At 49.7% G+C, this 26,937-nt stretch overlaps 1 protein-coding gene across 3 annotated transcripts; it reads left to right on the top strand.

Moving 5' to 3' along the window:
* The first annotated feature begins 1,315 nt into the window (after window positions 1-1,315).
* LOC133351224 (protein mono-ADP-ribosyltransferase TIPARP-like) lies at window positions 1,316-20,038 on the top strand. 3 transcript variants are annotated; one of them, XM_061566302.1, is made up of 6 exons: window positions 1,318-2,056; window positions 2,774-3,023; window positions 7,610-7,763; window positions 9,850-9,971; window positions 14,849-15,088; window positions 15,696-20,038. In XM_061566302.1, the coding sequence occupies exons 1-6, from the start codon at window positions 1,774-1,776 to the stop codon at window positions 16,144-16,146; spliced, it is 1,500 nt and encodes a 499-aa protein (XP_061422286.1). In that variant the 5' UTR covers window positions 1,318-1,773; the 3' UTR covers window positions 16,147-20,038. The 3 variants fall into 3 exon arrangements, with proteins under 3 accessions (XP_061422285.1, XP_061422286.1, XP_061422287.1); XM_061566303.1 differs by having other exon boundaries at window positions 1,322-2,092; XM_061566301.1 differs by having other exon boundaries at window positions 1,316-3,023.
* The last annotated feature ends 6,899 nt before the right edge of the window (window positions 20,039-26,937 follow it).

The raw sequence follows: 26,937 nt of genomic DNA, 5'->3' as shown, positions 1-26,937 counted from the left end.
GGGTGCTTAACAAAAATGTTAACACTCATACGGGACTATTGTTTTTAATGGACAAAAGAACGGATAAATACACTGTAGCATTATTTAAAAAATGTATGTTAAGGGCTTGTCTCTTGGATTTTTCCTCACTTAATACAGTAAATTTAGCTGTGACGGTTCCACCTGATGACGGAGACTTGTGTTGCCTCCGAAACGTCGTGATTTATTATTTTACTTCTATTATTTCTATTATTTGTATTACTTATTTATATTTTTTACCTACGTGACTTTACCGAAAAAACCTAAGAGTATGAATCATTGCAGTCACGAAAGCTTCAAATCTAGAATTATGTTAATAGCTTCAAGAAGTCAAAGAGTCTCCAACTTGTTCGCCATCGTTGTCAACGCGCGCCTCGAATCTTCTCCCGGTGGTCCTCAAAGCCCGGATGGACACTCCTCGTTGCGTTGTTGCAAGTTCTCAGAAGTGTTCACATCTTTTTGAAGCACCCCGTATTCCCAGGGCTGCACACATTGGGCGGCTTATCTCCTGGCCTTGAGGCTTGCTGCTGCTGCTGCTCTCGTTGCTGCTGAGCGGTAGCGTAGCGGTTAGTGCCCCGTGCTACGAACCCGGTGACCCGAGTTCGATTGCCCGCTCAGGGCCAACACCGGTGACGATTATCTGAAGTTCTAGATTTGAAGCTTTCGTGACTGCAAGGATTCATACTCTTAGTTTTTTCGGTAAAGTCACGTAGGTAAAAAAATGAAATTACGACGTTTCGGAGGTAACACAAGTCTCCGTCATCAGGTGGGACCGTCACAGCCAGATTTGCTGCATCACTTGATGCAGCAAATCTGGCTGTGACGGTCCCAGCAAATCTGGCTGTGACTGTCCCACCTGATGACGGAGACTTGTGTTGCCTCCGAAACGTCGTGATTTTATTGTTTTATTTTATTAATTTTAATTTCATTTTTTTACCTACGTGACTTTACCGAAAGAACTACGAGTATTATCTGAAGTGTTCACGTATTTTTTTTGAAGCACTGCGTATTGACCTGCAGCAGAGTAAAAAAAAAACTCTGGCCAAACAACCCCGTGGTTAAACAACCCGCCGCGGCCAACAAACGAAACGAAAACGAAAACCCCAGCACGAAAATCGTGCGGTCATCATTGTCATCGACGGCGTCGAACGGCGATGATCGCTCCGTTGGCCGTGTGAGCGCGGCAGAGGTGTGGACTCGAGTCATGTGACTTGGACTCGAGTCAGACTCGAGTCATGAATTTGATGACTTCAGACTCGACTTGGACTTGCATAACAATGACTTTGTCCCACCTCTGAGATGTGGACTCGAGTCATGTGACTTGGACTCGAGTCAGACTCGAGTCATGAATTTGATGACTTCAGACTCGACTTGGACTTGCATAACAATGACTTTGTCCCACCTCTGAGGTGTGGACTCGAGTCATGTGACTTGGACTCGAGTCAGACTCGAGTCATGAATTTGATGACTTCAGACTCGACTTGGACTTGCATAACAATGACTTTGTCCCACCTCTGAGATGTGGACTCGAGTCATGTGACTTGGACTCGAGTCAGACTCGAGTCATGAATTTGATGACTTCAGACTCGACTTGGACTTGCATAACAATGACTTTGTCCCACCTCTGGAGCGCGGTGTCGCAGCACGGCGCCACTGCTGGGGTGGACTGAATGCTCAGCGGCTTCGTCTCGTGTGGCGGGGGGTGGGTGGTGCCTTCGCTCGCTCCGCTCTGCCCCGCGATGAATAACCGCGGCGATGCAGCCAATGGCTCTTTGCGCCCGCAAACCCCGACCCGCCCACCAACCCACCCCGCCACCTCCACGGAGACTGTCACACGCCACGAGTTTCGCATCACCACGCCCGCGTGATGAAGTCCACTTGCCGCTTTTGATGATGATGATGATGATGCGTTTGTCGTTGTGGCAGCAATCGTCCCCTCCACCTGCTCCCGTCGACTTTAAAATGCGGCAGGCCCCTCCGAGGCACGCCACAGAGCAACCTGAACGCGACTCAGCGCCGACCTCACGCGTTCTGCGAGGTGGTTAAACACGCCGAGGGTTTACATTTCAACTCGGTAACATAGCACAAGCTCACCGTGTGTATTTGTTCACACACTCGTGTGTGTGAATAACGGACAATACACCTTACTGCTCGAAGCCTCAAGATACATTTAAAGCGTATAACTTAATCATTTTAGTCCACCACGCACCGTCATTAAAAGACACATCGATTAACTCGCGGTGACAGCTGAGTGACACCCGACTCATCGGCGTGAAAGGTACCGGGAGCCACAGGCGTTTTGTCGAGGAATTCCAACATCGGGTCGGCTTGAGCCGTGCACAGATAATGCGAGCTCAGAACCTCGGCGCGGACACAGCAACGCCGACTCCATCCGCGCGCCGCCTCGCGCTCCGAGCCCGCAGCGCGGAGCTCGCAGCGAGGAAGAGACCGAGCGCGCGTGCCCGACGTTTCGCGGCAGCACCAACCGCGGCACCGCCGCCCCCCGTGCCGACGGCGAGGTCGTCGCACCCGAGGGCGAACGCGAGGCGAGCCGCCCAGGGGCTGCTCAGATTGGCGGCCCTGGCGCGGTTCTCAGAAAGCGTTTCCGAGAATTCTCTCCGTGATCCGCCCAGCTTCGAGATGACCCACACGAGTCGCAAGGCACCACCCCACGCACACGACGCGCACGGGCTGGAGGCTGCCGCTGCTGCTCTTGCTGCTGCTGCTGCTGGTGATGATGATGGTGGTGATGCAGGTGCCAGCCCTTTTGCCGGAGCTAACGGCGGCGGTGACGATGACGAAGGTGGCAGCGCAGACGCAGGACGCGCCGGCTCGGGCGCAGTCGAGGACTTGTGGTCGGGTCTTGCGGAGATCGGAGCGCTGCCCTACCACTGGCAGATGCGGAGGCCGGGCGCGGCTTGGGAGAGCATCCCGGCTCGCGCGCAGGAGCTCCTCGAGCGAGTTTTCTGCAACCCCGAAAACGACTCAGCGCAGCTGCGCACCGAGTGAGTGTCTCGCGCGCGGCGTGAGACGCCAGCCTACAGAGGCGGCGGCGGCACGGAGAGAGGGAGGGGAGGGAGGGGAAGGGGAGACCCAATGCGCTATCTATGCAGCGTCTCGAGCAGGGCAACGTGGGGATGGCACTGTTTCGTGACTTTATTAAGGAGCGCGGTCTCGTGTTTTGCGATTAAGGATTTCAACGTCTCGCGTTTGCGCGCATCGCTACTCTTGAAATATTGTTGAGTTGGTTTTTTTTACGACTGAATTCGCAAAGAAATTGCTCTTCTCCTTGTTGTTTGGGTCGTTCGGGAAAGTAACGACGTAGGTTCAAATTAATAAAAAAATAAACAAAAACCACGACGTTTCGATCACAACACAAGCGATCGCCATCAGATCGCTTGTGATGCGATCGAAGCGTCGTGGTTTTTGTCTATTTTATTTGTATTAATTTGAACCTATCTACGTCGTGACTTTACCGAAAGACCCAAACAATATGAATTCCTGCAGTCACGAAAGCTTTAAGTCAAGATTTGCTCTTCTTGTTGTCTTGTTTGCCGACTCCCTGCAAATAGACTCTCTGAGTCTCTAGGGCCGTTCTGATCTCATCGACAAGAGCGCGTGTGTTGTTGTAAGTTTATCGATGAGAATAACACCCATTGATGATACTAATAATAGGGCATTGTCTTAAAGTATAAATAGCCGTAAGAGATTACTCGGAAGGGACATCGGAAGTAATTCTGTGATATCTGCGTCCGCGGATCGTTTTTTTTTATCGCGGGCGTGTCGCAATGCTCTGCGAGATTTCCAAATAGATTCTTCATCTCAGGACAGTGGCATAGATATTAGTGGCGTTTGGGGGACAAACCGACTGGACGTATCTATTTATATATTTGAAAGCAATATTGCCAGTTCAACACGTAGGCTTTCGCGACCAATATCATTCATAATACAGGAGGTTTTGGGGGGGGGGGGGGGTTAATCGCGTCAATATGTAAATGTGTCGTTAAACCCGCCACCACCCGACACAGCCAATGAGTAAGATCTGGCTGTCGCCTGATGAAGCTAGTTGTAAGTAGTAGTAGGTTTTTACCCTTTTAAACTGGTACAAAACTGACGCCTTTATTCAAGGCATCATGTTTGCAATAACCACAACAGAAGTAGTCAAAAAAGCAAACAAAAAGAAGCAACTCTGATAATGATAATGATATGCACTGTCCTTGAAGTTGATTGGTCCACACCCGAGACGGCTTTCTTTAGAGCCTAGTCCCCATTGGTGTTGGACCAGTTGTAAGTACCGGCGAACTGTCGTCCTCCGATTGTAAATGTTGTGGATGTACTCTCCAACACACCGGTTAGTGCTGTACTAGTGTATTAAGAGAGTACACCGACGGTCGCCGCCCGGATGGATAGGCTCCGCTGTATCAGCCATAAGCCAGTCAAGTCAAGTGTTTGGTAGTACGTGTTGTTGACGTCGTTTATTGTGAAAATTCGGTCACAGTTCCTATGACCACTGTTTCATTGCTTTTATGGCTTTATTTTGGTGATTTTCGAAAAGTTTTTTTGGTTTGGCCATGTTTGTTTGTTGTAGTACAGAGTTAGACTGATGGCCTTAATCTAAGTTGTCTTGTGGTTGTTGTTGTTTGACTTGCATCCCACTGGGATATTTGCACAGGGTTGGTGTACGGTGCTTTTTTTGCAATATTTTGCTGTCTTTTCTTGGATTTTCTGTTTGCATATAGTCACTTTAAGATGTTTTCTTGTTCATGTTTTTGTTTGTTGTTTGTTGCGGTTGCACCCGATTCAAGAGCCGAATGGCTCACAGGGCTACACCAAATAAATGAACTTTGAACTTTGAAGTGGGATCATCTGGGCCAAAGTTCAGGGGCGGAGCTTAAGGGTGCTCGCGGGGAACCGTCGGGAAGGTTCTGAAGGGGGCGTGTCTAGAGGCGGGGCGTGTCTGGAGGCGGGGCTTGACTCCACGTGGAGGGGTTATAAGGGGAAGCAGAAAGAGGCTCAAGGTCAGTGTGGAAGTCTGTAAGCGGGGTCACGTCTCGCGCCTTCAGAACGCCAGCGGCCACGTGGCGGTCCGAGGGTTGACTGCTTGAAGAACGGAACGAATTTCGATGTAAAGCTTTCGTGACTGCAGGGATTCATCTTCTTGGTTCTTTCGGTAAAGTCACGTAGAAGGGAAGTAATAAAATAATTAAAATTAAACATAATAAAATCATTCTCACGACGTTTCGGCCACAACGAAAGCGGCCGTCCTCAGGTGAAGACCAGGTCTGTCGGGGAGACAGACATAATTATTTTATTATGTTTTATTTTTATTATTTTATTACTTCCCTTCCACGTGACTTTACCGAAAGAACCAACAAGAACGGAACGGTTTATATACGAGAAGGAGCGTGGAGCTGTTGTTCAGCCGACACAGATATAAAGAAAGAAAGACACGAGTCAACGTTCGTCGTCGAAGTGTTTTATTACACTAGTAACGAATTCGCACGTTCTGTTTACGTCACACACATTACTAATTGGCTGTGTCGGGTGGTGGCGGGTTTAACGACGCAGTTATGTTTACGCGATCTCACCCCAAAAAACTATATTAGCAATAATGCCCTTTGTAATCATTAAAATTGAACGGGAAAGTTAGCAAGCATTGTAAGACAGGGTGACATTGCCATTCTCACACATATTATGCACACGATATTGTGCTGCTGCTGTCAAAAATGTATCCAGTTCAGTGTCACCGAGTCTCAAGATGTTTACAGAATTTCTCAACTCGTGTTTTAAGGCAAACAGTCCTTAATATACGATAACGCGTGTTTGCCCAAAGCGTTCGCTAAGTTAGTGTTGCATGTTGGGTGGAGTGGTGGCGCGGTCGTTTTTGCTGTGAACCTGGCCACCTGAGTTTGACTCACGGCCACGGCCAACATCAGGGGCGAGTGAGATGTGAACCAATCCTGATCCCACATCTCCCTCCCCCCCATCGCCAACCCGCACTTACCAGCGTGGTGAAGTATGGTCAAACGGGGTTGAAGATGCCCTCATCCAGCAGTAGGTTGACAAAGAGCTGTAAATTATTAACGTTACCAAGCCTAACTATATAATTTGACGTTGAATAAAAAATATACATTTTGATTTAAAGCTTTCGCGACTGCAGGGATTCATCTTCTTGGTTCTTTCGGTAAAGTCACGTAGAAGGGAAATAATAAAATAATAAAATAAAACTAAATAATTCTCACGACGTATCGGCCACAAGACAGTGTCATTCAGACGCTGTCTTTCCGACAGACCTGTTCTTCACCTGAGGACGGCTGCTTGCGTTGTGGCCGAAACGTCGTGATAATTATTTTATTGTTTTATTTTTATTATTTTATTATTTCCCTTCTACGTGACTTTACCGAAAGAACCAAGAAGAGAAAAAAAATTATACATTTAAATGTATCCGAATTTGTTGAATTTGAAATAGAAAGTTACTGTACTCTCAATTGTATTTATTGGGAAAAGCATAAGAATCGTTGCCCCCTCCCACAAAACGAAATGCCTTGGCAGGAACCCTCCTAGAGAGAGCCACGAGACTCGGTGAGGCCTCTTACCGGGGACACAAATGTGCTCAGATGTTTAACGCGCGTCGCATCGCACGTGTTCACATCTTTACACGCTTTCATTTAACTCACTCTGTCTGTTGTTGTTGTATCCTCAAATCTTGTAACTCAATTTTAACACACTTCCCAATGTGGTATCGACTGCAAACTTGGTATACTTATATCATACTGATGACAATACTATATTCTATCATAAAAATGTTTTTTTTAAACATTCTATTTTGAAATGTTATGTTTCGGTTATGCCAAAACCTTACTAATTGGCTGTGTCGAGTGGTGACGGGTTTAACGACGCATTTATATTTACGCGATCTAACCCAAAAACACCGATATTATGAGCGATAATATATTCAGGACATTTTTTTTAAATTTAGCAAATGCTTTTGCACGTGACTTTCACGCAGTTAGTGCGCCAGATAAATACAATTATCATGAGATAAATGACAATGTCGGGTTCTGCTAGCATATGACGAGAGGGCTTGAGGAGAGAGAGTTCGTGTAGCTTTGCTGTTCCTCCTCTGCTGAAGGAGCGCAGAACACAGTGGGTTTACTCGATGGCCCAGAGTTTTTGTTACATGGCCACAATCTCACCACTGTGACTTGTCCTTAATTTTCCATTCATGTATGTATGTTCAAGTTCAAGTTCATTTATTAGGTATAGCCCTGTGAGCCATTCGGCTCTTGAATCGGGTGCAACCGCAACAAACAAAAAACAAAAACATGAACAAAAAAACATCCTAAAGTGAATACGTGACTGAGTGCAAACAGAAAATCCAATTAAAGACAGCAAAATATTGCAGAAAAAACACCGTACACCAACGCTGTGCGCACAAATCCCAGTGTTGAACTTCTTACGCGCATCGGCCTGCTGCTGACGTTCCGATGCGGTCGATGTTCCCGAAGGGGCTGCAAAAGTTGCTGGTCGGTAGGAAGTAAATAAACATGAAAATCTAAATGTTGGAATCTGTGTGCGTGGCTGGCTCCAGGAATGGGATTCTGCCTCTGGACTTCGCCACCATGGAGGCGAGGAATCCTTCTGGAGACAAATTGCTCGCCCGGCGCCTTGAGAGCTCGCGTTTCAGGCCCTACCCCTGCCGTTTCTACCGCAGGGACCAGAACCGCTGGCTCCGGCTCGACGAGGTGAGGCACCCAAGCACCACACCTGGCAACGCTACAGTACCGGCAGCAGCAGCAACACCCAACAGCAAAGACAAAGACCCCCCGTGTAGCCTTGACAAACTCTAGGGACAAGTGCTGTTATCGAGCACCTATGAAGGCCGGCATGGCACGGCACATGAGAGGGTGTGTGGACAGCACCATGCCTGGCCATCTTAGTCTCCCCATCGGCAAAGTTTTGCATAACGTACCAGGTACTCTTTTGGAGGCTGAGTCGACCTAGGGGAGGTCAATGACCGGTTCAGATAATCGTCACCGGCGCTGGCCGTGAGCGGGAATCGAACTCGGGTCGCCGGGTTCGTGGCACGAGGCACTAACCGCTACGCTACCACTCAGCCACAACAATAAGAGCAGCAGCAGCAGCAAGACCAGGAGATAAGCCGCCAAATGTGTGCAGCCCTGGAAATACGAGGTGCTTCAAAAAATGTTCACACTTCCGAGAATTTGCGAACAAGTGGGAGACTCTTTGACTCTTTAAAGCTATCAACATGCATTTGTTATCATGTTGCATTGTATTAGTTCTTTTTTCATTTAAAAACTAGTCCCATAGAAGTGTAGACATCTTCTTGGTTCTTTCGGTAAGGTCACGTAGAAGGGAAATAATAAAATGATAAAAATAAAACATAATAAAATAATTATTATATTATAATTTTATTATGATAAAAATGATAAAAATAAAACATAATAAAATTATTATTATATTATAATTTTATTATGTTTTATTTTTATTATTATATTATTTCCCTTCTACGTGACTTTACCGAAAGAACCAAGAAGATGAATCCCTGCAGTCACGAAAGCTTTAAATCGAAATGTAAGTGTCGACACGTTTTTGAAGCACCCTCCATGAAGCACGTGGGCAGAGGCTTAGCTGTCGGGTGCGCAGGCCGTGCAGCGGCGTTGGGGCCCACAGGCCGGAGGGGCTGATGCCGCAGGGCTGTGGAGGCAAGGGGATGAAATTGGACAAGCGAGGCGCCAGGGTAGCGAGATGTTCACTACCTCGCCTGGTATACGGGAGGTCGTGGGTTCGATCCCGACGCCGACGCCTGCTGTATATTCGAAGTTTGCGTGTCTCTCTCCCTGTGGTCGCGTGGATTTTTCTCCTGCACATTTAGAATGAACGTGCGTTTATAGTATTTGACTGCTATAAATGTCCACGTGATAAACCAGTTCGTTGAGTTATCATTTGATGCCAGGTCGTTTCTGAAAAAAAGAACGATATAGCTCAGTGGGCCTTGCCTGGTAAAATAAAAAAAAATATGTTTAGTTTCGTTTATTTAATTCCCTGAAATCAGGGCCCGTGTCAATTTCACTCACTTTGCCACGGCAAATACAGACCGAAAAAACCCATCACTACGGTCCATTAACAGTATAAATACACGTTAACATTTACAGCACTTTGTCAATTCACTCGTGGATGAAGGTCTACCCGCACTGTGCTGGCCACGGGGGATGTTTGACCTTACTTCACCGCGCTGGCCTGTGCGGGGTTATTGAAATGGCTGGACGTTTCACGTTTCACTGGCCCATAGAGGTTAGCCGCGGCCGGGTATCGAACTGACGGGATCTTATCTTATATAGATTTACATAGCGCCGAAGGTGCTTTACAATAATCATAAAATTCTGCTTAAGATGATAGTGGTTGAAGTACAGAGTGGGGTTATTAAAAGTGGTGATGTAGTTGTGGTGGCGGTTAGGAGGGCAGAGGTGGGAGCGGTTAACGAGGGGATTCAACGTGATAACCACTGCGCCACCGTTCCATCCATATCCTGTGATCGCGGTACGAATGGACAAGCGTGCACGTGCGTGCGCGTGGGTAACAACAGAAATTAAATATGTTCCGTTCGTACGCAGGTAGTTGTATCGTTTCGTTTTTACCCTCCGACAAACGATTTCACTTCTGCTTCTGCAGCTGCCTGAAAGAGAGATATCTGCAAATCGCTTCTCTTTTGTTGAAGTAGACGGAGAGAAAAAAAGCAAAGTTTCTTTTCTGACACCGTGGCTTTTCCTTTGGGGTGGTGGTGCATTGTTTCTTTGTTTCTTTTTGTAGACGTCTACCAGCATCGTCACCAGTTCCGTGGCAGCTGGAATCTTCAACCTGGGCCAGTGGCCCCTGATGAGGATGCGCCCGGAGTTCGTGTCGTCCCTGGCGGTGACGCAGCATTGCGACGCGTAAGTTCGCACACATGTTTTTAAATAATTATTATTATTTTACCAGGTAAGGCACCGCTGAGCTGTATCGCTCTTTTTCAGAAGCGACCTGGCCACAAACGATAGGCCATTTGACGTGGAAATTTATAGCAGCCAAATACTCTAAACACATGTTTCCAAGTGTGGAGGGAAAAACAACTGGAGGACCTGAACATGCAAACTTAAAATGTACAGGCGTCAGGGTCGGGATCGAACCAAGGATCTGGGTTCGATAGCAACCCTGAGGATCTCCTGCACAGCTAGTTAACATCTCCCCTTTATCCCAAGCCCCTGCTTGTCCGCAAGTGTCCGTTCGACTGGCGATGTCTGGAAAAAATATCGACGGAAAATGCCGATCCGAAAAAATACAAAGAGTGCACGTCGTTAGGGGCGATGGTGTCCGATGCTCAAGAAAAGTAACGCGAGTGGCAACCTATGATCGGAACGTGTCCAAGATGACGTCCACCCAGGAGACGGAGCGGTGAAATCAGCTCGTACGCAGGCGCGCAGTGGATTGGATTATTTCGTTGCGGTATCGTGAGTTGGCAGCAGCTTGGGGAAGCCTTCATCCAGCAGTGGATTGACCATGGCTGCTGATGATTGGCAGGGGCATCGCAGGGGACGCAAAGGGCTGGGTGCTGTCCGCTAGCCGCAGGGCAGGGAGGTGTTATGGTGTAGGGCTGAACGTTCAATCGATTTCAAATCGAAATCGCAATTGAAACAATGTGATTAGCAAATCGCAAAGGCTGCAATTTTTTTGCGACTCGAAAAGTCCTACTACTTTCTTATTGGAATTGTTTTATTATTTATTATTAGAACTTTACTTATTTAACTTAACAATTGTTCCATGTTTGAGTGTTCTATTTCAATTAAACATTTTCATAAATACTTGTTGGAAGCAATTAATATCTTTTAAGTTCTCATCCTTGCATTACAATATATAGAGCAGTTCATATTTGATGGTGTCATGTGCTAATGCTCCATCGCATGTTTTAAATCTATTACACAATAAATATTGAACTGAAGCTTGACTTAAAAAAATGTAATCGCAAATCAAATCGCGATATCTGTCAGAAAAATCGCAATTAGATATTTCCCCCCAAATCGTTCAGCCCTACGTATGGTGCTTCTGCTGCTGGTGATGTTGTTGTCGGGGGGGGGGGGGTGTGAGATAAGCTGGGGTCATGAACCGAAATCCCTCTGAGCTTTCCGAAAGTCAGCCCGCCTGACTTGGCAAGTTCTGCTGCCGACTGCTGGCACGCATGCCACGCCTGCCACGTGACAGCCACGTGACAGCCGTTGCAGCAGCAGCAGCAAGCCTTGTGTGCAACTTCTAAAGCCTCGGTTTGTTTACCTTCGCTGTAGCCTTGCACTCCATTGGTTCTCAATCGTATTTTTGTTAGTTTATAACGTTAATACATACACAGAGTTTGATGAAACAAAGTAGTTATATCTTCTTGGTTCTTTCGGTAAAGTCACGTAGAAGGGAAGTAATACAATAATAAAAATCATGTTTTTATTTTTATTATTTTATTACTTCCCTCCTACGTAACTTTACCGAAAGAACCAAGAAGATGAATCCCTGCAGTCACGAAAGCTTTAAATCGAAATTTAAAGTAGTTATACTTGTGTAGGGCAGTAGCGAGTGACGTCACGTGGTGGGCGTCACAGAACGTGACGTCAGGCGGCCCTTGGGGGACGGTGACGTCATGCCCCCGGGGGTATTTAAAGGGGGACCCGGGAGGCTAGGGGAGGCTACTCCGCCCGACCGGCCGAGGTTGGGGTAGTCTCGGCTCGGGGCAGGGAGTGCGTGATGCACCCACGGTTCAAAAGGACCGCTGCTTCAAAGGGATCGTTGTAACGTACGCATCGGAGCCGTCGACCGAAATTATTTTTTCTCACACTCGTTGGTATTCCGTGCGATGGACATCACGCGCGCTGGACGCATTGACAAGTCTTAACGCGCCATTGTACGCCAAGAGTTTGTGATGAAGAGCTTCACGGCTCATCGGATTTCTCCACGATAAATAAATTTGCCGATTCAGGCCAATGGAGCGAACACAATGATCCAGGCTGACGGAGCGAACGTAAACTGTACCGATATACTAATAAAACATACCAAATGAGATGGTATAAACACGTGAAAAAATTTATTGACCCCCTGTTATTCAAACTGTCGTTCGAGGCCTCATTTCCCCTATTTGTACAGTGTCCTGCCGCGCTGTCTCGTTTAGACGCTTGAGACATCAGTTTAACACGTGGCAGGCTTTCGCGACCAATATTATTCATAATCAACGTTTTTGGGTTTAGATCGCGTTATTTATAAATGGATGCAATTACCAGCGAAACGTCGTACTCAAATTGTAAATGTTGTGGTTTCGCGCTTCAACACACCGGTGGGCTAAAGCAGTGAACTAATTTGTCTTTTGTCAACGTGACACTTTTTTACAGATTGGCCGTGTCGGGTGGTGGAGGGTTACGACACATTTATAAATAACGCGATCTAAACCCAAAAACGTTGATTATGGGCTTGAGACATCATCGCGAACGCAACAAACTCTCTGCATTCCGATGCGAGCGATGTGCCTGGGAGTAAAGTCTCAGAGTGGGTTAGAGCAGGGGAAGTCGCCAGCGCAGACATCGTAGGTGGAACAATGTTCTTTAGACAAGAAGCATTCAGTTGTATCTCCATTGTATTTATATTGTAACTCCATTGTATCTACACTGTATCTCCATTGCATTTATATTGTATCTTCATTGTACCTACACTAACGCTATTGTATCTCTATTGTATCTCAACTGCATATTGTATTTCTTATGGTATCTCCATAGTATCTACACTGTATCTCGATTGTATCTCGATTGTATCTCGATTGTATCTCCAATGTATCCCGGTTCAACTCTGGCAGGCCGCGCTGGTTATCACTACGGGAGCGATGACCGTTAGATTCCAAGAACACAGGATGAGTTGTTACTATCCTTTGTGCAAGCACTTCCAAGAGTTCATGAACAGTGAGCCTGGTGAAATTTGGGGAGCGCATCGTCAGTAGTGTACCTTTGGTTCCTAGGGTGTTTCGGCCTTTCACACTATACACCCTGCCCAAAGGCGGCCAGCGACAGGGTGATCAATCCTATTAGTCATAGGACTTGCCTTGTTGATAGCCAACATCCCATGGGACTATGCATGGCAGGGGCGTCCTCCTCCCTGAGTCAAGCATTGTTGACCGCATACCTCCTGGCCCTCTCACTTTGGGGCCCAGCTGTACATGCCGCCTTTCTTTACAGTGGGCATTAAATACCCCGCCCTGATGTCGTTCAAATTATAAAACGAGCAGCCCGTTGCGACGTCACGCTCCAAACCAAAGCTCGATCGGTAACCTCCGCGAAATTCTCAAATGTCCACGTCCTCCTGTATATCAGGCGAGGTAGTTAACATCTCGCCGCTATGGTGATGCAGGGCCCACCACGGCAGCACTGCCCTGGCGCCTGCCCTGCGAGCGTCACCAATCTGAATTCAATCAAAGCTCGATCGGTAACCTCCGCAAAACTTCTCGAATGTCCAAATTTTACACCGCCGCGAACGACTCCAATCTGGGATTACGCGGAGCAAGGTCGCCCCCTCCCGCCACTACTGTGATGTGGAACGATCCACGCGCTGTGTCCGGAGAAATATCGGTAGCAGCAGCAGCAACAGCAGCACTCGCCTTCTTCCGTCGTGCCGACAGGCTTGCTTGGGCTGTGAGAATTGTTCGCGCCAATACCAAACGCACTGAATTGTCTCCGTTCTTACGATTATTGTTGTTATTGTCTAAGCGGCCATATCGCCGCAATCAAACGATACGGTGGAGAAATGCTAACGACCTCGCCTGGTCTACAGGAGGTCGTAGGTTCGATCCCGACCCTGACGCCTGCTGTATATTTGGAGCTTTCATTTCTCTCTCCCCCGTGGTCTCGTGGATTTTTCTCCAGGGCCCTCCGGTTTCCCCCCTCCACATTTAGAATCAACATCACGCGTCCAGAGTATCTGGCTGCTGTAAATTTCCACGCCACGATGAGCCACTTAGTCAAGCCATCATTTGTGATGTCCAGGTCGCTTCTGAAAAAATTCCTATAGATATATATATAGCTCAGTGGGCCTTACCTAGTAAATAGTTGAACAGTTACTCTTTGTCTTCTTGGTTCTTTCGGTAAAGTCACGTAGAAGGGAAATAATAAAATAATAATAATATAACATAATAAAATAAAAAATTCTCTCGACGTTTCGGCCACAACACAAGCAGCCGTCCTCAGGTGAAGAAACAGAGCTGTTGGAAAGACAGCGTCCCAATGTCTTTCCGTAAAGTCACGTAGGTAGAAAAAATAATAGATCACGACATTTCGATCGCAACGCAAGCAATCGTCATCAGGCGGACGAAGCAATCTTCATCAGGCGGACGATTGCTTGTGTTGCGATCGAAACGTCGTGATCTATTATTTTTCTACCTACGTGACTTTATCGAAAGAACCCTCCCCCTCCTCCCCCCTTAACTTGTATTTAAGAGCTTGTCTCTTGGAATTTTGCCTCACTTGATACAGTAAATTTAGGCTGTGACGGTCCCACCTGATGACGGAGACTTGTGTTGCCTCCGAAACGTCGTGATTTATAATTTTACCTCTATTATTTTTACTTTCATTATTTATTTTTACCTACGTGACTTTACCGAAAAAACCTAAGAGTGTGAATCCTTGCAGTCACGAAAGCTGCAAATCTAGAACCAAAAAAAAGTTATTTAATACAAAATAGTTTTATGTTTTAAATAACGAAGAGACCCTCCCGCTAACGACGAGCGGTGTTATCCCACGCGTTGTCGCCTCCTCAGCCCCTCCGCTGGCGCCGCACCGCCGTATCCCGGCTGGCCGGACGCTGCCGGATGCTCGCAGCCCTCGACCTGGGTGCCCATGGATCCCGGCGCGGACTTCGTGCGCGTGACCCTGGAGCCGGCCGAGCGGGCGTACCGGGCCGCGTACCGCCTCTTCCACCAGACCGTGTCGGAGACCAAGGCGCTCGTGCTGAGCATCGAGCGCGTGCAGAACCCCTTCCTGTGGGAGAAGTATTGCAGGTGACACGCGCGGCACCGCAGACACGCGCGGCGGCTCGGGTTCGTCCGGGTTGACGCTCGCGTCGACAGCAGCGGCGCATTGGGAACGTGGAATTGTTTCTCGTCAACACGTTCGTCATTCTTGATTTGAAGTTTTCGTGACTGCAGGAATCCATACCCTTTGGTTCTTTTGGTAAAGTCACGTGGGTAGGAAAATAATAGATCACGACGTTTCGATCGCAACGCAAGCAATCGTCATCAGGTGGGACAACCACAGCAAAAAAAACTGCTGAATTAGGCGAGAGATCTGCCGTGGTACGAGGTTATATAGTAGGCCTCGGCAGTAGAGGGGGAGAGAGACGGGGGGGGGGAGGAGGCGGGGCAGAAAGTGGACCCCGCAGCAGCACCCGGGTCGTCATTGACGCCGTGTTCTGTCACCACGCCGGTGATGCTTTGCCTACCACTGCAGCACTGCCCGAGCACCTCCCTTGGCACCTGCCCTGCGAGCGTCACTAATCTGAATTAAACCAAAGCTCGATCAGTGACCTCCGCGAAACTCGTCCGCCCGTCTGAACCCGCCGCCGTGCGCCGCCTCATCCCGTGTCGCTCCCCCCGCGCCTCCCCGCAGGAAGAAGGCGTTCATGCTGCGCAAGCTGCCGCAGATGCCCGAGCGCGAGCTCGAGCTGAACCTGTTCCACGGCACGACGGCCGACACGGTGCCCGCCATCTGCAAGCACAACTTCGACCCGCGCCTCTCGGGCAAGAATGCCGCCGTCTACGGCAACGGCAGCTACTTCGCCACGGCCGCCAGCTTCTCGCACGGCTACGCGGGGCGCGCGGGACACGCCGGGGACCGCTACGTCTTCATCGCCAAGGCGCTGGTCGGGCGGCACGCCGTCGGGCAGCCGGGCCTGCGCAGGCCGCCGGCGCTGTGTCCCGACGACCTGGCCAGCGACCTGTACGACTCGTGCGTGGACAACGCGGGCAAGCCGAGCATCTTCGCCATATTCGACAGCGACCAGTGCTACCCGTACTTCCTCATCCGCTACCGGGTGATCGGGAACGAGGTGCGGCTGTGAAACTCGCCTTCTCTCGAGCGCTTCTCGTTTGCCGTTGCCGCCGCGACGGGGTAGCGCAGGGGAGCGGGGTCGTCCGCGCCGCACACGTTACAATAGGCGCCGTCCCCTTGGTTGTGATCGAGGAAGCAAAGGAAGAACATGGGGAGGAGGAGAGACTGCTTTCTGCAGGTGAACTATTGAATATTTTTGTAATTTTACCAGGCAAGGCCCAACTGAGCTCTCTAGCTCATTTTTCAGAAGCGACCTGGCCATCACAAATGACAGCTCACCGAATACTCTTGAACGCACGTCGATGCTAAATGTGGAGCGAAAAACCGGAGGACCCGGAGGAAAATCCACGCGACCACGGGGAGAGAGAGAGAGGTGCGCAAACTCCAAATATACAGCAGCAGGCATCAGGGGTCGGGATCGAATCCACGACCTCCTGTATGCCAGGCGAGGTAGTTAACATCGATAGCAAAGGTAGGTGACGGCAAGCTTCGTCGTCGACCAATGTGCGCGAGCACTTTGACGAGGCCTAAGCGGGCACGAGCGTACAGCTCTCCCGTCTGCCGCCGGCGGTGCCGTACCGCGCGTGGTCATCGACGCGCGGGCGGGTGGGTGTCATCGGAAGCACTGTGACGCCGGCCTACGAGACAGCACCGCGCGACCTCGCGGGTCTCGCGAGATCGAGCTTGGGTGTTTTGGTGGGGTGGGGGGGCGCACAGTGCACGGGTGGGCGACCACCACCGTGCACAAACAGGATGCCATGGGTTTTGCGAGGACGATGCGTTGGTGGTGGGCGGCGGAGGGTTAGTGGAGCAACAAAATCCGCATCGTTGCTGTACTTCTACGCCGGGCTCACCTTCACCGACCCGCACTGACCAAGCGTGGCGAAAAGTGGTCAAACAGCCCCCATGACATGGCGGGGGTTGGGGGGGGGGGCGGCGAGTGGGCGGGGGGACGCGGGAGGGGGGGACCATCGTGATGCAGTGTAATGACAGCGGGGCTGTGCGTGTTCAATTTTGCGTTGTCCCCCGCTCCTAAAGCCAAAGTGACGCTGGATGCTGTCTCGGACGCTGGCATCGTTGCACCGACGCTCGTGGGCGTGGGTGCGCGCGTGTGACTTTGGCCACGCCGATGGGGAGGGGTGGCACGGTGGTTGGCACTGCGCGGCGTAATGAAAGCGCACGACCCCAGGTTCATTTGGTGGCCACGGCTAAAATCGCCGGCGAGTGAAGGCTCACATCGAAGCCGATGTTGAGCCTCCCCCACCACCCCCACCGCTCAGTCGATTCAGCCTTAAGTAGGTACCTGGTGTAAAACATCGGCACTGGAGAGACAAAGGCGGCTTGGGCATCGTGGCGGCTTTCATACGTGCTCTCGAACAGCACTTGCCCAGCCTAAAAAGGCCACGTGGAAGGATCTTTGCCTTTGTGCGTTGAGGTACCGACCTCAAGGATAATGATATGAGGCTGAGAAAAAAAATTGATATGTCCATGTTTACAACAGCTAGACTGAAACTTAAATAGTCACTTATAATACGGTGGAGATGTTGACGTTTTGAAACGATACTTTCGGTTTTACTACAGTATTGACTAACCCGACCCTTGACCCGGGCAAGTACTGTGTACCTACGTTAGTTTATAAAATAACATTGATATAAATGACAAACTTTTTTTCGACGGTCGTACAATCATGTGTGCGGCATTTCGTTTAACAACTCCAGAGAATGATATGCCATTTCATAATGAAACTTTGTGGTTTGTTAACCATCCCAATTCCCTGATGCCATCACCCTGATACACAAACACCTATCGATGAAAAAAGAATAGCCTTTAACCCTTTTCTGGCAATAATACGGGAGGTGTTGAAATGTTCAAACACCAAAGAGACACAGCCTATTTGCAAGGCATCAAGTTTGCATTAACCACACATGCTTGTGGTTCAACCAAGCTTGAGGTTAAATAGTCCCATCGATACAAACACCTCTTGATATGTAAATTATTTTGTCAAGGCGCTCTTCCCCCTCCAACTCAGCTTAAATATACGCTGCCAAGCCTGGTGGTGTTTCATTCAGACGCTGTCTTTCCGACAGACCTGTTCTTCACCTGAGGATGGCTGCTTGCGTTGTGGCCGAAACGTCGTGAGAATTATTTTATTATGTTTTATTTTTATTATTTTATTATTTCCCTTCTACGTGACTTTACCGAAAGAACCAAGAAGATGAATCCCTGCAGTCACGAAAGCTTTAAATCGAAAAACACCGAAAGTTAATTTTGGATATCTCCCCTACCACACAAGGAGCCCGTTGCTAACGAGTCCGCCATTCAGCGCTCTGTTCCACGCTCTACACGACTCGCAGTGGCGTGACTGTCGTGGTGTGCAGGCGGTGCAACTGCCCCACGCACCGGGCTACGAAAAGAGTGGGAAATTGACAAGGGGACCCTCTCCGTCCCCCCCCCCCCCCCCCATTGAATTCATTCCACCACGGCCCCATGGCCAGAGGTCGCAACCGGGAACCCGATACCCGTACCCTACCCGATACCCGGCTACCCGTACCCGGCCGGGTACGGGTACCTGTTTGCGACCCTGGTGCGGCCGGGTACGGGTACGGGTAGACCGTGAGTCACTGGTGAGTAACTGTTTGTCACTCATTTCCCAACGGATTATCTCTTCTCACAATTCAAGTCCCTAGAATCAACCCACCCGCGCCTGCAACATGGCTTCATCCCAGAGGTCGCAATCAGGTACCCGATACCCGTACCCTACCCGTACCGGTCGGGTACGGGTAGGGTACGAGTACGGCCGGGTACGGGTACCCGTTTGCGACCCTGGTGCGGCCGGGTACGGGTAAGGAATCAAAACCCGTTTGCGACCTCTGCCCATGGCCGGCCACGACACCCATTGCTTGTGCACTCCTCCTACTGGCGCTGTCTCGCATCTTGTGATCGTCATGTTCAGGGTTCCGGAGCCGCACGCGGCTCTTTCAGGGCCGTTTCGAGACGTTATTTTATTAACTGCCGTCTCGCAATCACCACAGTGCATTGCTGCTCTTAAAATATTTAGGGTTTTTTTTGTTTACCGAATCCGACAACTAAAATGTCTCTTCTTAATAATTTTGGTTTGTCGACCCCCGGTCTGGTCATGTTTCAAACACTAATTAAATGCAAAGCGTGCGTCACTTTAAATGGTAACATTCAGAGTGTGTGACATCAGTTTCAAGCAAGGCACACAAAAAATGTGTAAACAGCACACAGCCATTGTGCACATGCAACAACAACAACAAACCCCATCAGCAATTTCCTTCCCGTCATGCACACACATGGCTGTGTGCATTTGACACATTTCTATGCGGTTTAAACTTGTGGTTTTCTGCGGCCTACGCTATTTTTCCGTAACGATACCATATCGGCGCAAATGCACAGGAAAGGACGCTGACTGTTGAGCACACAGCGAAACAATCGTGAAATGTCGGTAACTTAATGCTGTGTCTAATATTTCCTGTCAGTTCTTAGACATTGAACAAACAAAAAAACCCCAAGAGGTATTATTGTCTTCATGTGTACCATCTAACAAGTAGTGCGGTGGCTTTATCAGTTCAGACGGGGCGAAAAGCTGTCCCTATAGCACGAACTTAGCTAAGGTATTCAACACAGCTTGTCTATGAAAGCTGATTAGAATTAAAATAGATGTTTATTTGACTTTATTTCCTTAACACTTTGAGTCTACATAAGAATAAAAATACACACTACGATGCCATCCCTAAATATGCCTCGGCATGTCAATACTATTAATATTTATATTTAAGCATGTTGTTAATTGCTGTTTAATAATTGGATATTTAGGTATAAACTTTACTGACTTGTGTGAAATAAAGTTTAATATTTGGAACGGTGAACAAGTCTTTTCGTATATTATTTTTACAAATAAATTTGTATTCTTATTGTAGTGGGTCCAGCAGAGTCACAGACGTTTCTTTTAGAGGCAACACTTTTATTTGTAACACCGTAACACAAAGGGGCAACTTCTCCTTTGCCAGACGACAGCGAGTTACTGCTACGAAGGGTCGATCCCTCACTCGGGTCTCCGACCACGCGTTTGACTCGTAAGACCGAGAGCTTCTGCTTGAGACGTCGAGCTTCCACCTTGTAGATGTTGAGCTTCCCGCTTGTAGGTGTTGAGCTTCCAGCTTGTAGATGTTGAGCTTCCAGCTTGTAGATGTTGAGCTTCCAGCTTGTAGATGTTGAGCTTCCCGCTTGTAGATGTTGAGCTTCCAGCTTGTAGACGTGGAGCTTCCAGCTTGTAGATGTTGAGCTTCCAGCTTGTAGATGTTAAGCTTCCAGCTTGTAGATGTTGAGCTTCCAGCTTGTAGGTGTTGAGCTTCCAGCTTGTAGATGTTGAGCTTCCAGCTTGTAGATGTTGAGCTTCCAGCTTGTAGATGTTGAGCTTCCAGCTTGTAGACGTTGAGCTTCCAGCTTGTAGGTGTTGATGTTGAGCTTCCAGCTTGTAGATGTTGAGCTTCCCGCTTGTAGATGTTGAGCTTCCAGCTTGTAGGTGTTGAGCTTCCAGCTTGTAGATGTTGAGCTTCCAGCTTGTAGATGTTGAGCTTCCAGCTTGTAGGTGTTGAGCTTCCAGCTTGTAGATGTTGAGCTTCCAGCTTGTAGATGTTGAGCTTCCAGCTTGTAGATGTTGAGCTTCCAGCTTGTAGATGTTGAGCTTACAGCTTGTAGATGTTGAGCTTCCATCTTGTAGATGTTGAGCTTCCAGCTTGTAGATGTTGAGCTTCCAGCTTGTAGATGTTGAGCTTCCAGCTTGTAGATGTTGAGCTTCCAGCTTGTAGATGTTGAGCTTCCAGCTTGTAGGTGTTGAGCTTCCAGCTTGTAGATGTTGAGCTTCCAGCTTGTAGATGTTGAGCTTCCAGCTTGTAGATGTAGAGCTTCCAGCTTGTAGGTGTTGAGCTTCCAGCTTGTAGATGTTGAGCTTCCAGCTTGTAGACGTGGAGCTTCCAGCTTGTAGATGTTGAGCTTCCAGCTTGTAGATGTTGAGCTTCCCGCTTGTAGATGTTGAGCTTACAGCTTGTAGACGTTGAGCTTCCAGCTTGTAGATGTTGAGCTTCCAGCTTGGAGATGTTGAGCTTCCAGTTTGTAGACGTTGAGCTTCCAGCTTGTAGATGTTGAGCTTCCAGCTTGTAGACGTGGAGCTTCCAGCTTGTAGATGTTGAGCTTCCAGCTTGTAGGTGTTCAGCTTCCAGCTTGAGACGTGGAGCTTCCAGCTTGTAGGTGTGGAGCTTCCAGCTTGTAGGTGTTGAGCTTACCGCTTGTAGATGTTGAGCTTCCAGCTTGTAGGTGTTGAGCTTCCAGCTTGTAGGTGTTGAGCTTCCAGCTTGTAGATGTTGAGCTTCCAGCTTGTAGACGTGGAGCCTTTAGCTTGTAGATGTTGAGCTTCCAGCTTGTAGGTGTTGAGCTTCCAGCTTGTAGACGTTGAGCTTCCAGCTTGTAGGTGTTGAGCTTCCAGCTTGTAGATGTTGAGCTTCAAGCTTGTAGATGTTGAGCTTCCAGCTTATAGGTGTTGAGCTTCCAGCTTGTAGACGTGGAGCTTCCAGCTTGTAGATGTTGAGCTTCCAGCTTGTAGATGTTGAGCTTCCAGCTTGTAGACGTTGAGCTTCCAGCTTGTAGGTGTTGAGCTTCCAGCTTGTAGATGTTGAGCTTCCAGCTTGTAGATGTTGAGCTTCCAGCTTGTAGATGTTGAGCTTCCAGCTTGTATATATTGAGTTTCCAGCTTATAGATGTTGAGTTTCCAGCTTGTAGGTGTTGAGCTTCCCGCTTGTAGATGTTGAGCTTCCAGCTTGTAGGTGTTGAGCTTCCCGCTTGTAGATGTTGAGCTTCCAGCTTGTAGGTGTTGAGCTTCCAGCTTGTAGATGTTGAGCTTCCAGCTTGTATATATTGAGTTTCCAGCTTATAGATGTTGAGTTTCCAGCTTGTAGGTGTTGAGCTTCCCGCTTGTAGATGTTGAGCTTCCAGCTTGTAGGTGTTGAGCTTCCAGCTTGTAGATGTTGAGTTTCCAGCTTGTAGATGTTGAGCTTCCAGCTTGTAGATGTTGAGCTTCCAGCTTGTAGACGTTGAGCTTCCAGCTTGTAGGTGTTGAGTTTCCAGCTTGTAGATGTTGAGCTTCCAGCTTGTAGATGTTGAGCTTCCAGCTTGTAGATGTTGAGCTTCCAGCTTGTAGATGTTGAGCTTCCAGCTTGTAGATGTTGAGCTTCCAGCTTGTAGACGTTGAGCTTCTAGCTTGTAGATGTTGAGCTTCCAGCTTGTAGACGTTGAGCTTCCAGCTTGTAGATGTTGAGCTTCCAGCTTGTAGATGTTGAGCTTCCAGCTTGTAGATGTTGAGCTTCCAGCTTGTAGATGTTGAGCTTCCAGCTTGTAGATGTTGAGCTTCCAGCTTGTAGACGTTGAGCTTCCAGCTTGTAGAATACAGCGACCCAGATCCCTCTCAGGGACCCGCCTTATATCCCCCTACGGTTGGGGCCGCTCCGCCCTTAGCCCCGCCCGCCTTCCCGAACATTCTCGTTCTCTCTTGATCCTTCTCAAGAGCTCTCTCCGGACACGTGATCACCTCCTAGTCCCCCCACCTGGGGCCCCCTGTGTGGACTCTCCGGATCACGTGTCTACGGGGTCAACCAGAGTGGCACGGCCCGGGGCAACCCTGCCCCTGGGCTAACGCTCACCCCCTCCTCCTCGTGGGAGCCCCCACCACACACTGTGCGTGGTGCCCGCACTATCCCAGTGCTCGCCAAGCCCCGCTAGGGCTGATGCTACACACAGCCACACACACGGTGCTGTCCACGCTAGGGCTGGTGCTACACACAGCCACCCACACGGTGCTGTCCCCGCTAGGGCTGATGCTACACACAGCCTCCCACACGGCGCTGTCCCCACTAGGGCTGTGTCACACACAGCCACCCACACGGCGCTGTCCACGATGTAGAAACATCGAACGGCACGACCCTTCCGCACTATACAGTGACATCCCCGATGTCACTACATCATTATTAATCATTTGCAACCCGCTGTGAAGTTTAATGGCCTTTTCTCTCCAGTGTTGAACGAAGAAAGTTTTATATTCTTAGGTTCTTTCGGTAAAGTCACGTAGATATAATAAAAATTATAATAAAAAATAAAGTGAATACAAATAATAAAATAAAAAATAAGAACAAAAACAAAAAACACTATTGTAAACTGGTTCTTAATTGGAGTGAGTGCACTTGCAGTCTGTAATGTAGACTTATTCTTGGTTCTTTCAGAAATAAAAATAAAACAAAGTTTTTTTCAATCAGTGTGTGTTACATATTCATCATAGGCGGAGTTTGACTTCGATGTTAATTAATTTATTTATTATCTTCATTTTGAAAATAAATTAACGCTACTGAAACTAAATTAACAAAGGTGTCCAGTTTGAGCGGGGGCGTTGCCTCCCCACAAAAAACTGATATTTTTCGTCGAGTGTTGATGGCATCTGCTGTGAGATTTGACAAGTCGAGTCAAGTACGTTTTCGGTGAACACGTGGCGTCTTTCCCGGTGTAACAGGCTAAAATAACTCCTGCCCCGATTAAACCCGGGTATAGTTTGGCCCAGGCCAGCGTATACCCGGGGGGATAAAGTGTCCTAGGCTCAACTATACCCCCCGGGGGTTTAAACTAGACTGGGCCAGACCATACCCCCCCTCCAGGCCAGAATATGCCCCATGTGGAAGTCCAAACAAACTTCAATCGATATCTAAAAAGCGTATAAATGGAAGTGAGAATCTCAATTTGATCAATTGAAGCATTTTTAGGGTTAGGGTTATTGTTATTAAAGTTTTTCTGGTTGAAGCAATCAAAGTCTATGTGTTTACAGTTTTAAATAAAATGTTTGAAAAATGTAGTAATTCATGTGTATATCGCGCAACACTATTACTATCATGGGGTATGATTTGGCCTAGAGGGGTATAATTTGGCCTAGGCCATAATATACCCCAGAGTATTAATTGGCCTAGGGCAGGAGTCGGCAACCTACGGCTCCGGAGCCGCATGCGGCTCTTTACGGGCTGCTTCTTGACGATGAGTACGTATGTACTCAGATGCATTGCAGCTCTTGAAATACTGAATTTTGTACCGAATTGGAAAGAAATGGCTCTTCTTGTTATTTTGGTTGCCGACCCCTGGCCTAGGGCATAATATACCCGGGTATAATCTAGCCTAGGCCGTTTTAACCCCGGGTATACTACGGCCTGGGGGTATACTACGGCCTTTTACACCGGCACAAATCTGCCACCCCCAAAGCGCCAGCAAAGGGCGAAGAGAGTGAGCCCAAAGAAGTGCGGAGAGTGGTGCACGCGTGGTAAGCAGCACTGAGAACCCAGCAAGAAGAGCGCGCAGAATTCGAGAGCACGCGCAGCTCTAGAGAAGTGTTTGTGTTGAACTTCTTTCGCGCCGTACGTAGCCAACCGCGCTAATGGGAGGTGTGGGGGAAGGACAACCAACGAAATGCAAAAAAATCAGTTTTAACGAAATTAAAAGTGCACAGCTCCCATGCAGTGGCCTCCTAATATCGGAAGGAAGAGCGTTCCAGACGGCCGCAGAAGCGCGATGCGGTGGCCGTATGTGTACGATGGTTCGCCAGAAGCCGCCGCTGCTGAGAGGACGAGACGCAATGTTGACTGTTTAAGGACATTGAGTGGGCCTTGGGGCAACACGCGTCGCTGGGAGGCAGAGAGGGAGGATGACGCCTTCGTCCAGCAGTGGATAGATGATGGCTGGCAAGGGGATTTAGTAGTTGGTCGTCGGCGAGATTGGTGGTGCTGGTCCATTGGGGACAGGGCGTTGTGCAAGATTATTGTTTGTGAGATGACAGACGGCATGCGGACCAGACATGGAACTGTAGCGAGATAAGATCAATGTGGACATTGAGCTACAGTGGGATGAGAGAGTAGCGTTAAAGGAAATATAGAGATTAGAAGGGTGAATTCGCTTATAACAATAGGTTTTACCATATTCTTGGTTTTTTCGGTAAAGTCACGTAGAAGGGAAATAATAAAATAATGCAAATATAAAACAATAACAATTCTCACGACGTTTCGACTGCAACACAGGCAATCATCAGATGTGAAATGATGATTGCTTGTGTTGCAGTCGAAACGTCGTGAGAATTTTTATTGTTTTATATTTTTATTATTTTATTATTTCCCTTCTACGTGACTTTACCGAAAGAACCAAGAATATGAATCCCTGCAGTCACGAAAGCTTTAAATTAAAATAGGGTTTACCCTTTATAGCAATGAAACAGGTGTCAAGTTGTTAAAACACCAAACCGAACCCTTATTCAAGGAAGGGTGTTCTTCTGTTAGGGGGCAGTGACCCCGTGTGTTGGTGTTAAATCAACTTGTTGCCTCCAAGTGCACGACTGCGACTCAGCTGAACCTACTACGTTATTACTGGTAGGAACCTGCACCCCCCACCCCCTGCTCCCCCCACTCTCTGCTCCCCCCACTCTCTGCTCCCCCCACTCTCTGCTCCCCCCACTCTCTGCTCCCCCCACTCTCTGCTCCCCCCACTCTCTGCTCCCCCCACCCCCTGCTCCCCCCCACTCCCTGCCCCCCCCACTCTGTCCCCCCACTCCCTGCTCCCCCCCCTCCCTGCACCCCCACCCCCTGCTCCCCCCACTCTCTGCTCCTCCCACTCCCTGCTCCCCCCACTCCCTGTCCCCCCCACTCTCTGCTCCCCCCACTCTCTGCTCCCCCCACTCCCTGCTCCCCCCTCTCCCTGCGCCCCCCACTCCCTGCTCCCCCCACTCCCTGCTCCCCCCGACTCCCTGCTCCCCCCACTCCCTGCTCCCCCCGACTCCCTGCTCCCCCCACTCCCTGCTCCCCCCACTCCCTGTTCCCCCCACTCTCTGCTCCCCCCACTCCCTGCTCCCCCCACTCCCTGCTCCCCCCACTCCCTGCTCCCCCCGACTCCCTGCTCCCCCCACTCCCTGCTCCCCCCACTCCCTGTTCCCCCCACTCTCTGCTCCCCCCACTCCCTGCTCCCCCCACTCCCTGTTCCCCCCACTCCCTGCTCCCCCCGACTCCCTGCTCCCCCCACTCCCTGCTCCCCCCGACTCCCTGCTCCCCCCACTCCCTGCTCCCCCCACTCCCTGCTCCCCCCCCTCCCTGCTCCCCCCACTCCCTGCTCCCCCCGACTCCCTGCTCCCCCCACTCCCTGCTCCCCCGACTCCCTGCTCCCCCCGACTCTCTGCTCCCCCCACTCCCTGCTCCCCCCGACTCCCTGCTCCCCCGACTCTCTGCTCCCCCCACTCCCTGCTCCCCCCGACTCCCTGCTCCCCCGACTCTCTGCTCCCCCCACTCCCTGCTCCCCCCGACTCCCTGCTCCCCCCGACTCCCTGCTCCCCCCACTCCCTGCTCCCCCCGACTCCCTGCTCCCCCCACTCCCTGTTCCCCCCACTCTCTGCTCCCCCCACTCCCTGCTCCCCCCACTCCCTGCTCCCCCCACTCCCTGTTCCCCCCACTCCCTGCTCCCCCCGACTCCCTGCTCCCCCCACTCCCTGCTCCCCCCGACTCCCTGCTCCCCCCACTCTCTGCTCCCCCCACTCCCTGCTCCCCCCACTCCCTGCTCCCCCCACTCCCTGCTCCCCCCGACTCCCTGCTCCCCCCACTCCCTGCTCCCCCCGACTCCCTGCTCCCCCCACTCTCTGCTCCCCCCACTCCCTGCTCCCCCCACTCCCTGCTCCCCCCACTCCCTGCTCCCCCCGACTCTCTGCTCCCCCCACTCCCTG

The sequence above is a fragment of the Lethenteron reissneri genome, chromosome 36, assembly GCF_015708825.2.
Source record: "Lethenteron reissneri isolate LAM-NWPU_2019-01 chromosome 36, ASM1570882v1, whole genome shotgun sequence".
NCBI lineage: Eukaryota > Metazoa > Chordata > Hyperoartia > Petromyzontiformes > Petromyzontidae > Lethenteron > Lethenteron reissneri.
Note: the sequence above shows the minus strand (reverse complement) of the source record. Positions and strands in the feature narration are given on the sequence as shown.